Source organism: Ochotona princeps, chromosome 12 (genome assembly GCF_030435755.1).
Source record: "Ochotona princeps isolate mOchPri1 chromosome 12, mOchPri1.hap1, whole genome shotgun sequence".
Classification (NCBI taxonomy): Eukaryota; Metazoa; Chordata; class Mammalia; order Lagomorpha; family Ochotonidae; genus Ochotona; species Ochotona princeps.
Window position 1 is genome coordinate 36,646,100 of NC_080843.1, and position 13,101 is coordinate 36,659,200.

General features: G+C 43.7%; 1 protein-coding gene across 3 annotated transcripts in view; it reads left to right on the plus strand.

Annotated features, from left to right (window-relative positions):
* The first annotated feature begins 5,919 nt into the window (after nt 1-5,919).
* DIAPH3 (diaphanous related formin 3) overlaps nt 5,920-13,101 on the plus strand; it is a 472,570-nt gene continuing 465,388 nt past the window's right edge. For all 3 annotated transcript variants that reach the window (XM_058670671.1, XM_004577440.3, XM_058670670.1), the window contains exon 1: nt 5,920-6,231. In XM_058670671.1, coding sequence (XP_058526654.1) covers nt 6,064-6,231 — 168 coding nt within the window. In that variant the 5' untranslated portion in view covers nt 5,920-6,063. The remainder of the gene's footprint in view (nt 6,232-13,101) is intronic.

Sequence of the window (13,101 nt, forward strand, 5' to 3'; positions counted from 1 at the left end):
TGGCCCAGAAATTTGCTGTTAAGCTGTACTGGGGTAGTTGATCAGTTTGTTCTGCCCTCCATCCTCAGCAAAACAATGGGTGCTATGGCCCAGCCCAGCTTTGTCCAACACATGCTCTGCCCTCATGTGCCACAGGGAGAACTGCAGTTTAATCAGAGCGACTCCCAATAACCCCCACTGTCCTGGCTGGCCAGCTCTGGTTCCTGTACTGGCCAGCATGAGAAATGGACTGGTCAGGTCTGCCCCATATCCCCCATTGAGATCTTATATACGACATTGGGCGTTGAAGCCTAACTCAACCCAACCGACTCCACCCTCCAGCTCACACTAATACCAGCAGGTGCCACTGCCTGTCCGGCCAGACCCACCCCCCAGTCTTGGTTCTCATGCTCACCATTAGGAGTTGCAGCCCATCAGAGAGGTGCCTACTACCTCCACACTGGACCCACTCCCTACGCCAATTATTACACTGTCCAGGTGTGTCACTTTCATTTCAAATAAATAAAATAGACCAAAAAGAAGCTCAGAGATTATGTTTATGAGCGTATTTTGGGGTCTCTCCAGGGAGACATCAAGACATAGAGTTGCTGGATCATAGGTGCTTATAGCTGCACTTTTCTTGATATGACTAGTTTGTTGTCTAAGCTGACTGTATTTGTTTTGTATTTCCACTGTCTGCCTAGGAGTACCATGTTCCTAAAGTGGTTTCTAATTTTTAAAAGTTGACTGGGTATGGATATTGGCATGTGGCATAGCTGGTAAAGCTGCCTCCTATTGTATTGGCATCCGATATAGTCACCAGTTCAAGTCCTGGATGTTTCCTGTTAATGTACCTGGAGATGGCCCAGGTCCTTGGATCTCTGCACCCACGAGGGATACCTGGAGGAAGCTCCTGGCTTCTAGCTTTCCTCTCTGCCTCTCCCTTTTCTCTCTCTCTTCTTCTCCCTCCTGTGACTCTGAGTTTAAAATAAATGTAGTCGGGCCCAGCGGCATGGCCTAGCGGCTAAAGTCCTCGCCTTGGGCGTGCCGGGATCCCATATGGGCACCGGTTCTAGTCCCGGCAGCTCCACTTCCCACCCAGCTTCCTGCTTGTGGCCTGGGAAGGCAGTCGAGGATGGCCCAAGGCTTGGGATCCTGCACCCACGTGGGAGACCTGGATGAAGTTCCAGGTTCCCTGCTTCACACTAGCACAGCAATGACCGTTGCGGCTCAGTTGGGGAGTGAATCATCGGAGGGAAGATCTTCCTCTCTGTCTCTCCTCCTGTCTGTACATCTGACTTTGTAATAAAAATAAATAAATCTTTAAAAAAAAATAAATGTAGTCAGGCCCAACACAATAGCCTAGTGGCTAAAGCACTCACCTTGCACGCGCCAGGATCCCATATGCACTCCAACTCTAATCCGGGTGGCTCCCGCTTCCCATCCAACTCCTTGCTTGTGGCCTGGGAAAGCCAGGACCTTGCACATGCGTGGGAGACCCAGAAGAGGCTTCAAATGGGCTCAACTCTGGCTGTTACGGCCGCTTGGGGAGTGAATCAACGGATGGAAGATCTTCCTCTCTGTCTCTCCCCCTCTCTGTATATCTGACTTGCAATAAAAATAAGTAAATCTTAAGATAAATAAACAAATAAATTCTTCTTTGAAAAAGCTGATTGTGGATGATTAGCTCCATCAACTTTCCCCCAATTCTTCATTCATTAAGTGTGAACCCTCACAAGGATGGCATTAAACATTGTCTGTATGTTGAGGCTGAACAGAAATAATACAGGAAAGATTTACATTCAGGAACTTCAATCTTTGCAAAGTCTGCTTTTTTGTCTCTTTCAACTTTGTCCCAGACTGTACACTAAGCCAGACTTAAGATGGCATTTCCATAATTGTTGACTCGGTGGGGTGTATCATCTTGTTAGGTGATCAGAATGAAGGACAGATGTATACTATTGTTAAGTTTCAAATAACATACATATAAAATGTACTGTTAAAAATGTAAAAATATACAAATCTATTATTTGCACTGGTGCATTGCAGTCACATTGAATTTTTATGAAGAAAAAAGAAATCCAGATTGCATTTTGTAAATTTGAAGATTAATTATAACAGCTCTTCCTTATACCAAATTCCATTTATATGCCGAGGATATGAAAAATAAAAGCAGAGTCCTTGACTCTAGGGATCGGGTTCAACACAGCCGGGCCTTTGTGCTTTTAGGAACTGCCTGATACCCACACTGGGTCACCTTGTCCTGATGGTGAGATCTCATAGAGCACCAATATTAGGCAAGGTCACTCTGTAACCATGATGATGCAGTGAGAGAAAACAATACCACTTCCTTACTTTGTCTTAGCATAGAAAATCACAAGGTTAGATGCAAATCACAAATTACCACTGTTAGGTATATTCCTGGGAAGCCATGTGTACTGAACTTCAATTTGGGACTAAGCTTCTGCATTGCACCCCAGCAGGCCAGACTCAGTGAGAGTAAAATCACTTATGCTTCATGCCACAGTCACACCAACATCTGCAACTGTTGAAGGATTCGGGCCATTTCCACTGCTGTCTCAGGTGCATTAGTAGGGAACTGTTTGGAAGCGGAGCAACCACACACATTGGTTCCCATTTGGAATGCTAGCATTGCAGGTGGCAGCATTACTGACTATGCCATAATACTGGCCCCATGATTGTTTTTTTTTCATGATTGTTATTTTTAATGGACATATAAAAATTCCATGTTTTTATTTATGGAATACTTTGGAATGCTGTGATACATGAATACAGATCAGAATAACCACATTTGTCTCCTCAAACAATTATCACTTTTTTGAATATTTATTTTTATTGGGAAGGCAGATCAGATTTATGGAGAGAAGGACAGAGAGAAAGATCTCCAGTCCACTGGTTCACTCCCCAAATGGCTGTAACATCTGGAGCTGAGCTGATCTGATCGGAAGCCAGAAGCCAGGAGCTTCCTCCGAGTCTTCCACGCAGGTGCAGGATCTCAAAGCTTTGGGCCATCCTCTGCTGTTTTCCAGGCCACAGGCAGGGATGTGGATGGGAAGTGAAGGAGCCAGGACATGAACTGGCACTCATTTGGGATCCCAGCAAGGTAAGCATTAGCCATTGAGCCATCATGCCTGGCCCTATCATTTCTTTATGGCTGAAACATGTAAAACCTTTTTTCAGTGTTTTTCAATTTTTTTAAAGAAAAACACACAGTACATTGTTATCCAAAGTTACCCTATTTTGCAATAGACGTGAGAATTTCTTACTGGCATCTAACGGTAACTTAGTATACACTAAACAGCTTTTATTCTCAAGCTTCCCTCTTCCTTCCTCTCCTCAGCCTCAGGTAAACGCCATTATCCTTCCAACTTCTTTCAGATTCAGAAAAGTTTCCTCCATGTTAGCCTCCAAAGGAGAAGGGTTTGGAAAGAATCCCCATTTCATTCGTTCTGTCTGCTTCCCTCTGAATGTTCTGTCTTTCCCTGCTGGGTTTAGAGAAGATATTGCCCAGTTCCTGAATCACAAAGAAAAACACACTCAATCTTTGAAGTTAATGTGCTATAATTTGTCTTTTGACACCAAACTTCCTCTTTTCCAGGTGATAGGAATGACTGTTGCTTCCTTGTCAGCGTGAGCTTTCAGCCTGGCTTCTTAGCGTGTCCAACTGGATAAGATTAAGATACCCAATCACTGAACTCTCCCCGTTTCCTGGCAGCACAGCAACAGCAGTGACTGTCCCCTGCCTATCCCGTTCCGTGGAAATCTCATATCACCCAACCGAACGCAAATCCTTCAGGTGCTTGTTCTTTTCTTTCTTTCTTTTTCTTTTTTTTTTTTTTCTTTTTTTAAGGATTTATTGTTGAAAGGCAGGGCTTCAGGGAAGAGCAGAGACAGTTTGCCTCTGCTGGTCCACTCTCCAAATAGCTGCAGCAGCCAGGACTGGATCAGGCTGAAGTTAGGGGCCAGGAGCTTCAGATGGCCCTCCTATGTCAGCATAGGGGCACAGGTATTGGGCCATTTTCTGCTGCTTCCCGAGGTGCCTTAACAGGGAACAATGTTCAAATTGGAGCAGCTGGGACCTGAACTGACACCCATATGGGATGCTGGTGTTACAGGTAGCAGGTTAAGCTGCTATGACATAATGCTTTCTGCTTAAGTACATCCTTGGTTCCCCTAGGAATGCATTTTTCACTTCTGGTGGCAGAAACTCAACCTGGTCAACTCTAGGTATTCCTCCTGGTGGCCTTGGCTGAAGGGCACTGACAGTTCTAACAGTGTTACATTTATCACCTCCTTGAAATCTGAAAAATATTATCTCCCTCTTGTTGGTGAAGTAGAAAAAATTAAACACTATCTTTAATATTACATAGTAACAAGAATAAAATTTGCATCTTAAGTCTAATTGCCATTAAGGCATACGACATTACGCATCGTTCTCCGTCCGACCTTGCTATCCTCTTGGAAGCATCCCTGAAGATGAGATACTCTTTGTAGAAAGAATGTGGCACAGTTAAAAAGAAAAGAAAAAAGAAACGTGTAGAGTGAGGACTTAGTTGGAACTGAGGCCCAATCTCTGAACTTGAGTGCTCAACTCCCCAGGGAAGCTGGACTTGTTTCTTGTACCAAAATCAATACTGCATGCTTTAACAGCGCTGGCCCACACCACCTCCCTACAGTCAGGTGATGGAAATCTTAAGGAAATAGTTGAAAGGATAAGATGACTTTTAAAGGGTGGTGGTGGGGCCGCGGAAGGACACTATTGTGTGAGAAAACTGCAGTAGTCTAGTAGCTTGACCTTGGGTGTATGGTGTAAACAACAAAGCCTTTAACGCGGGTTGTGTTCAAGGCCCCTTCGTTCCATGCCCTTGAAGCTTCTCTAATTCTGTGTGCGATTCTCTTGTCCTTGCTCCTGCCTGGCATCTAGTTTTATCTGCATGTCCCATCACTTCTTCCTGCCCAGTGGGAAGCCTGTGCATTCTACTTGTGGCCTTCCCAGAGCCACTCTATCAGATTTATTAACTTTTTTTTTTTAAAGATTTTTATTGTTATTGGAAAGCCGGATATACAGAGAGGAGGAGAGACAGAGAGGAAGATCTTCCATCCGATGTTTCACTCCCCAAGTGAGCCGCAACGGGCCGGTGCGCGCCGATCCGATGCAGGGAACCTGGAACCTCTTCCAGGTCTCCCACGCAGGTGCAGTGTCCCAAAGCTTTGGGTCGTCCTCAACTGCTTTCCCAGGCCACAAGCAGGGAGCTGGATGGGAAGTGGAGCTGTCGGGATTAGAACCAGCGCCCATATGGGATCCCGGCGCTTTCAAGGCGAGGACTTTAGCCGCTAGGCCATGCTGCCGGGCCCTAGATTTATTAACTTTTAAAACAATGACTAACAGTTACACTGCTGTCTGAGCCTCATGGTTTCTGCCACGCCTGAGCGGACAGTCTGCACTTTTGATTCAGCCGAGGCTAGTAGACAAACCCGCAGGGCACACAGATGGGGCGCAGTGGGACCCACCTGGAAATACAGAATCTGAAACTACCTTTCCAAGCGGCCTTTGGGCTCACGGAGTCTCCACAGGGAGGTTAAGCGGATGATTTCAACTCCTCCCGCTACTCAAAATCAGGCTCACAACTGGCTTCACCTGGTTTTGAAAGAACCCGTCTCCTAAATCCAAATAAATCTAGGCATACGACTTTTTTTTTTTTTAATGAGTTCTCCGTGCTTCCTAAAGCCAATCCTGCCTGCCGCTCTGTAAGGTGACACACCCAGGACCCTAACAAGTTTGCCGGCGGGATGCGGGAGGCGGGGTTGAAATGTACAGAAGGATCAGCCAATCACGTTTGGGTCAGCCCGGAAGGGGCGGTGCGCTGGCGTGTCATTGAGCAGACGGCTCGGGATTGGCGGGTGCGGGGCCGCCCCGCGGTGGCGGGAGTTTTCGGATGCGCTGGCGGCGACCCTGTCTGCAGCAGTTGATCGGGGCTGGGCCGGGCTGAGGGCGCGGACGGCGGAACCGGGAAGGCGACTGACTCCACCTCGGCTCGGGGCTTTCTGAGCCTGTGCGGGAGGATGCAGCGGCAGCGGCCACGGCTGCTGACCCCCGCGGGACAGGGCCCTGCCGCGGGTCCGGCTTACCCTTGCTCAGCCTCGCTCCGCAAGATGCCACGCAGGAAGGGCCCTCAGCACCCTCCGCCTCCGGGCGGCCCCGAGGAGCCGGGGGAGAAACGGCCCAAGTTTGTAAGTGTCGCCGGGGCTGGGACTGGGGCTGGGGCTGGGGAAATAACATTCTGTTTTAGATATCCGGAGCTGCCGATCTCCTGGTGGACCACAGCGTCCCGTTCCAGTTACATGCTGTGACAAGCTCATTGATTTTTGTGTTCTTCCCGATTTCTGAAGGCTAAAGCGAATAGCAGTTCTAATGCATACGTATTGACGTCATTCTAGGTGCAGTTGGCATTTTTTTTTAAGTCGAACTTTCCCCCTATTCGCTAATGTATCTCAGTATAAACCGTATCAAAGCCAACTTTCATGTGGCTAGCATTTTTCTTTTTTCCTTTATACGGCGTAAGGGTTTAATCCCATGATAACTTTTTTAAGGTAGACAACAGTTTTCCAAGTGGAAACGGCTCATTTTAAAACTTGGCAGGGCATGCGCTCAGTCACTGCTAAAGAATGTCTTGTTCAGTTTGGAAAGAACTCTAAAAATTTCAGACTCGCTCTGCCGGTTTGCTTTGTTTAATTGCTGTAATATTCAGAGGGAACTGTCGTCATTAGCACCTTGTAAGTCTTCTTGTTGGTATCAGTAAGTGACCAGGTAGTGATGCTTATTTCCTTTGGGGGTTGAGTGTGTAAATAAATCACATGCAGGGTTGATGGATGGAGAGTGAGGCCAACAGTTGAACAGTTAATACTTTCATTTTGCTGAGTACAGGAAAACTTTCTGTCATGACGATATGTGATCTACCTTTTGTGCACAAGTAAACATTGTGAAGAATTTATTCATGATTCATAAATTAAGGAAATACTGTGTGGTGAATAAGGTGCTAAGTGTAAGGTTTGTTAGAAGTTGAGAACAGAGTTATGAAATGCAGTGTTGCAAAGGAGAACCAGTGTGAATTATGCTAACTTAAGTATAAAAAGGACCATAGAAACATGACATTTTGTAAAAGGACCCAATATGGTTAATGATTGTTACCTTGGCCCATAGAATGAATAGCCTAAAGGTAACTCTGCAAAATGGCAGGTTCAGCCCAACAGAAGAATCTTAGGAGGCAATGAGTTTTTTCCTTAATTTTTGTCTACTCTCTGGGTTAATGATCTTACTCCATTTTTATCTAGTAAGGTCCAGATTATTTAGGAGATGTGATTTTCTGTGACACAGTCCTCCTGAATTAATGTTCAGGTTTAGTTTTATTGAAGGATATCCTTGAAGGATACATCAGGTGACTTGGGTTCTAGCCTTTGTACTGATTTAATTTCATTTTTTTAAAAAAAAAATATTTACTTATTTGCAGGGCACAGTGATAGAGAGAGGGAGAGACAGAGTTATTCCATCTACTGATTCACTCTCCAAGCTGTTGAGGCTGGCCCAGGCGGAAGCCCAGAGCCAGGAAGTTCATCCTGGTCTCCTGGATGGCAGGGCCCAGGACTTGGGCCATCTTCTGCTGCTTTTCCAGTACATCAGAAGGAAACTGCATCTGAAGCAGAGCAGAGGGTGTTGAATTGCTAGTCTGTTACAAGGCAATGGCCCCTAGATGACAGCTTAACCTGTTAGAACCTAATGCAGCTCTTGTCTTTCACTTCTTGTGTATGTCTTATTGGCTGTCTCAACATGCCGTTTGTAAAAAGGGTTATTGTAAAAATGAAATGACAACTAAAAGATAATACTTCCATGCTCTACATCTAATAAATATGTAATATTCTTTGGTTTTGGGAGAAGTCATGAGCCATTACTTCATAATTTGGGAGAAATTTAGACTCTTGATAATCTCTGAGTCAAATTTAGGATCTTGCTTATATGGTAATTTCTTTGGCTATTCCTTCCAGTTTATTACTTCTATCAGCTATATTTACTCTGCTATTGACTTGTTCTGAATGTTTGATTTTAGCCATTATTGTATTTATTTAAAAATTTTTTTGGGGGAAAGATATATTTACAGAGAGAAGGAGACACAGAAAGAAAGATTTTCCATCTGCTGGCTTATTTCCCAAATGGCCACAATGGATGGAATTGAGCTGATCTGGAGCCAGGAGCTTCTTCTAGGTCTCCCATACGAGTGCAGAGTCCCGAGGCTTTGGGCCGTCCTTGACTGCTTTGGGAAGTGGGGAGGCTGGGATTAGAACCAGCTCTCATATGGGATCCTGGCATGTTCAAGGCGAGTACTTTAGCTGCTAGGCCATTGCACTGGGTTCTAGCCCTTATTTTTTAATTTGAGAAGTTTCATTTGCTTTTTCAAATCTGCCTAGGCATTCTATTGTTTCTTAGTCATTTATTTCCTGCTTGCTTTTCTTTTTGTATTATTATATCATTAAACAATTTATTTTTTGAGATGCAAGGAGAGAGTGTAAAAACTTCTGTCTACTTTCTAAATGTCTGCACTAACCAGAGTTGGACTGTGGCTGAAACTGGGAGCTGGAAATTCAATCCCGGCTTTCCACATGGGTGACAGAGACCCAGCTGTTTAAGCCATCTCTGGGTCCAAATTACCAGGAAGTTAGAATTGGGAACCAAACCAGAATTTGAATCCACATACTCGAATATGGACCACGGTCCAACTGCTAGATGGAATGCATATTCCTGCTTAGCTGTTCTTGTTATTTGACAGTTTGGGTATGTGTAATCTTGAATTGTCCTGAATTCATGGTGGCTTGAACTCTCTCCCCTACCTGATATTTGAGGCCACCAGATTCCAGTGGTTCTGCAATGAGTCAATATTTTGTAGAACAGGCTGCTCTATTCTTGAACTTCACATCAGTACTTGGCTTTTTTTCTTGATTGGGATGTAGTGATGTTAGCCTGAACGTCTTTTGGACACCCAGTCATTGTCTGAGCCCCCATTGGCTGCTTCTCAGAACAATGTAAGGTGGAGATGTGACAAAGATCATTATAATGTACGTGTTGAGTATTTTGAACACTGTTCAGAGCTGCAGGCCATTGGTAGAACCAAGTGGTAAATGGGGCACTTGTTCCATTCCTGAAGAAAGTAGGACCTGTGGTCCTCACTGAGATCCTGTCTTACCCTAAGCTCTGCTAAAGCACAGCAAGCACACCATGTTTTCTCCTGGATGTCCACATGTAGCCTTCACATTATTTGGGAATAAGGTTAACAGAGTTTCCTTCTCCCCTAGTAAGTGTGCAGGGCAGACATTTGTTCTAATTGTGTGATAGTTTGGCTGCTCCATGAATGAGCTGCTTGTGATTTGCATGAACCAGTCAGTTCAGTGGAAAATATATCCAACAATGTATATGGAAGTGTTGGGCAGAGGTCCTGGGAAGCAGAGTGGCACTGGGGCAAGTGGAGAGGACAAGTTGCGCTCGCGGGTGGAGACTGTGGCAGGAAGGTAGAACTCAGTGGGACTGAGAAACTTGGGGTCTGCCGTCAGGCCACATACTAAGAACCTGGGCTTGAGGTGCCGTTTTCTTCTAGAATAGAACAGAATGGAACAGAACTGTTGCCTTAGCCATTGTGACATTGAGATTCCCATTCTGTTCTCAGCAACGTGCAGTGTATCCCCCAGACAGAGAACAGGATGGGCGGCTCCTGGGAGGACAGTCCATGTCTAGGTCAGCCCTTTGGAAGGAGGCCTGTACGTTGTTGTTCCAAGTTAGTGTAGAGTTTCCTTTTGTAATTAGGAGTGTGCATTAAAGGTACTCATAGGTGGCTGAAATGATGGTATGCCAGACTAATCCTCTGCCTGTGGCACCGACATCCCACATAGATGCCAGTTCCAGTCCTGGCTTCTCCACTTCCCGTTTAGCTCCCTGCTACTGGCCTGGAAAAGCAGTAGAGGATGACACAAGGCCTTGGGTCCCTGCATTCACTTGGGAATCCTGGAAGAAGCACGTGGTTTCTGGCTTCAAATGGGCTCAACTCAGGTTGTTGTGGCCATTTGGGGGAATGAAGCAGCGGATGGAAGACCTGTCTGTTCCCCTCTGACTTTCAAGTAAAAATAAGTAAATCTTTTTAAAAAATTCTCATAAGATTTTAGTGTAAGTCTTCTATGTAATAATTTCCATTTGATTTATTTTTAGATCAGTTTAATTAAATAATTGCACTACTTTAAGTTGAGGTTGTGAGAGATTTTTTTTTTTTACCCTGTTCAGTAATATCCATGTATGTGCTGTGTTTGGGCATTGATAGTAATAAGTCAACTTTTCACGGGGAGCCAAGTTCTCTTTCTAGGTGCCTTGTGGATATGCACTTCTTCATTTCTTACAAAAACTCTAGGAAGTAGGTAGTATCATTTGCTTTATTTGTCATATGAAGAACCTGAAGTATAAGAAACGAAGCTGCCTAGGGTCACACAGCTGGCAGCTGGCGAGACCAGGATTTGAACCTAGGCAGTGTATCTTCAGAGAACATGTCTTTAACTGTGGTTTTTCTTTGGTTATGGGAAATTTTAGCCTTTACTTCTCTTATCCAGGAACTGTTAACAAAAATTAACAATGCCTTTTGTGAATATACAATTTAGTGGTGTTGTTGACTATATAATGACCCTCCAAAAATACCCACTTCTGAATTCCTGAAAACTATGCATGTGACCCTATTTCCCAACCCCTTGCTTTTCCCCCCTCTCCCTTCCCCAAGGAAAAAAAAAGAAAGAAAAAGTACTTCAAAGAAGTGATTAGGTGAAGGATTTTACGTTGGGAAATTATTCTGAAGAGGCAAGGACCACTTCTAAAGCCACCAAAGGTGTAATAGTTTCAGCTAACACCTTGATTTTGGCCTGGTGACTGATTTGGGATATCTGGCCTCTAGAACAGAGAGAATGAATTTTTGTGTTTGAAGCCAGCAAGTTTGTGGTGATTTGTTGCAGCTGCCGTATGAAATTAATAGAGCAGGCATAACCTTGAGAGGGACCACACTGAAAACCATTGGATTCTTTTAAATCTCTACCTGTGTTATTACCTCTTTTTGAAGGTTTAAAATTTGGGGAGAGGGTCGGGGATACTAGATAACCAAATTGTGACCAAAAGTAAACAATTGGGACAACAGCCAAAACTTTGCTGTATCACGTTGATAGTTACTGGGAAGTGAAAGAAGATAGAGGTGATTTTTGTTTGCTCTGTCTTTTAACTTCTTTATTAAATGCTCTTCTTTAAGTGGCAAGAATTGAGATGCCATGTTTGTTGAAGGCCTCAGGCATTTGAGTTTTATTTAAGTCAAAATTGTGTGCTTAACATGGTGAATTTGCAACCTTCAAAAGAAGGTGAGGTCATTTTATTCATGCCACTATTGTAGTGCTCTGAATTTTCCTGGTCAGTCTTTCCTTTTCTAATAAGGCAGGAAAAGTAATTTTTTTAATTTTAATATATAATTTACTCAGAAGAAACTATGACAAGCAGCTTTTTGAGAGGGTTTGTTTAGCTGCTCAAAGTAGGTGCAATATGCCATGGAGACTTCTGTACCATTCTGTGTCTTTTCTTTCAGGTAAAAAGAGGGTGGGGGTAGGGATGATTGCTTCAGATATAAAGTCAGGCTTAATTGCTTTTTTTTTTTTCTGAAACTTGTGTCTTTAATTATGAAGCAAGCAAACTGACATGCATTCATTACACTGTGAAGCCCCGCATCTCATCTAGTCTGTCGTGGAGGAATTGCCTCTGAACAGATGTTACCTGAAACACCTTTGTGCAGTTGGAGGAATGTGGAAATTTGTCATGCTTTTATTATTGTTGTCTTGAATTAACTCTACTTTATGGCATAACTTTATTGCGGTGTCCTAGAATCTTTATGTATTTATTGCCTTATAAATTGGATTTAAAATTGGCTTTTTATATGGAATGTAAATTAACATGTGTATAACTTGTTTATGCTTGCAGAATAATATGAGAAAAAAACCTGGCACGTATTACAGTAATGTAATTGTCTTTAACTCAGCACATAGTATCCTCTAAACCTGGGATCAAGTGTGTGCTAAAGAATATACTTACCTTCACACTCTTGCTTGTTTATCCTAGAAACTAATTTGACTTTTAGATCTATAAAATATAGATTAAGCATAACCTTTTACTTCATGGGATATTAAGGATCAAAGCATGAGCTTTCTTTGAACGGGTTCTACAAAGATAACTTTTCTCTTAGTAGCAGCGGGATGGCATTGAAATACCTTACCATCGGGTGTAATTTTTCTCAAATGGCAAATCAAACAGTGATTATCAACTTAGAGGAGGATTTAGGATTTTAAATAAGTTAAGTTTTGGTGTTTAACTTCAGATCACTAGGTACTTAGTGAAGACTAATCTGGAAATGTTTGCCATCAATGTTATTCTTTTTTTTTTAAATTTAAGTTTATTTAAGATTTTTTATGTAGTTGAGAGGTTGTGTGGGTCTCTGAATAGGGTGGGAGGGTTAAGGTATGGAGGAAAGTGGGTGGGACAAATGTTTAATTTTTTTTTCTCCTGTGTCTGCGTTGGAGGTAGGGAAGGGGTCCACTCTGGCTGTCAAACTGCATCAGCACTCTAGGATAATGATAATGCCTTAGAGACGCTGACGTGGGGAAGGGTGTTCTTAGGGTGTCACTTGAATGGTTTTGGTAGTTCTGAGAGGTTGTTGGTTTTGTTGCACTAGGGGTGAGAACATATTTGCAAGGTCTATTGGCTGACCAAGTCCACCGTAGTGCATCCCCACATCCAGTAATATGTTGCGAAGCTTGGCTGAGAGACTGGTCCAACCTCTTCTGCTCTCTATCCTCTGATGAGGCACTTGACATCCTCTGCGGACCTAGATGTCTCTGGTTTGCATTTGGACATACTCTCCACTGCACAGTCATCAGCTACTAAAGAGGCCCAGTTCCAAAACATGCACTCTAAGGTTGGACCATATATATTGTGATTTTCCCTGTGGTAGGGGTTTGAGTCCAGTTGTCTAATTGGAGAGACTACCAAGA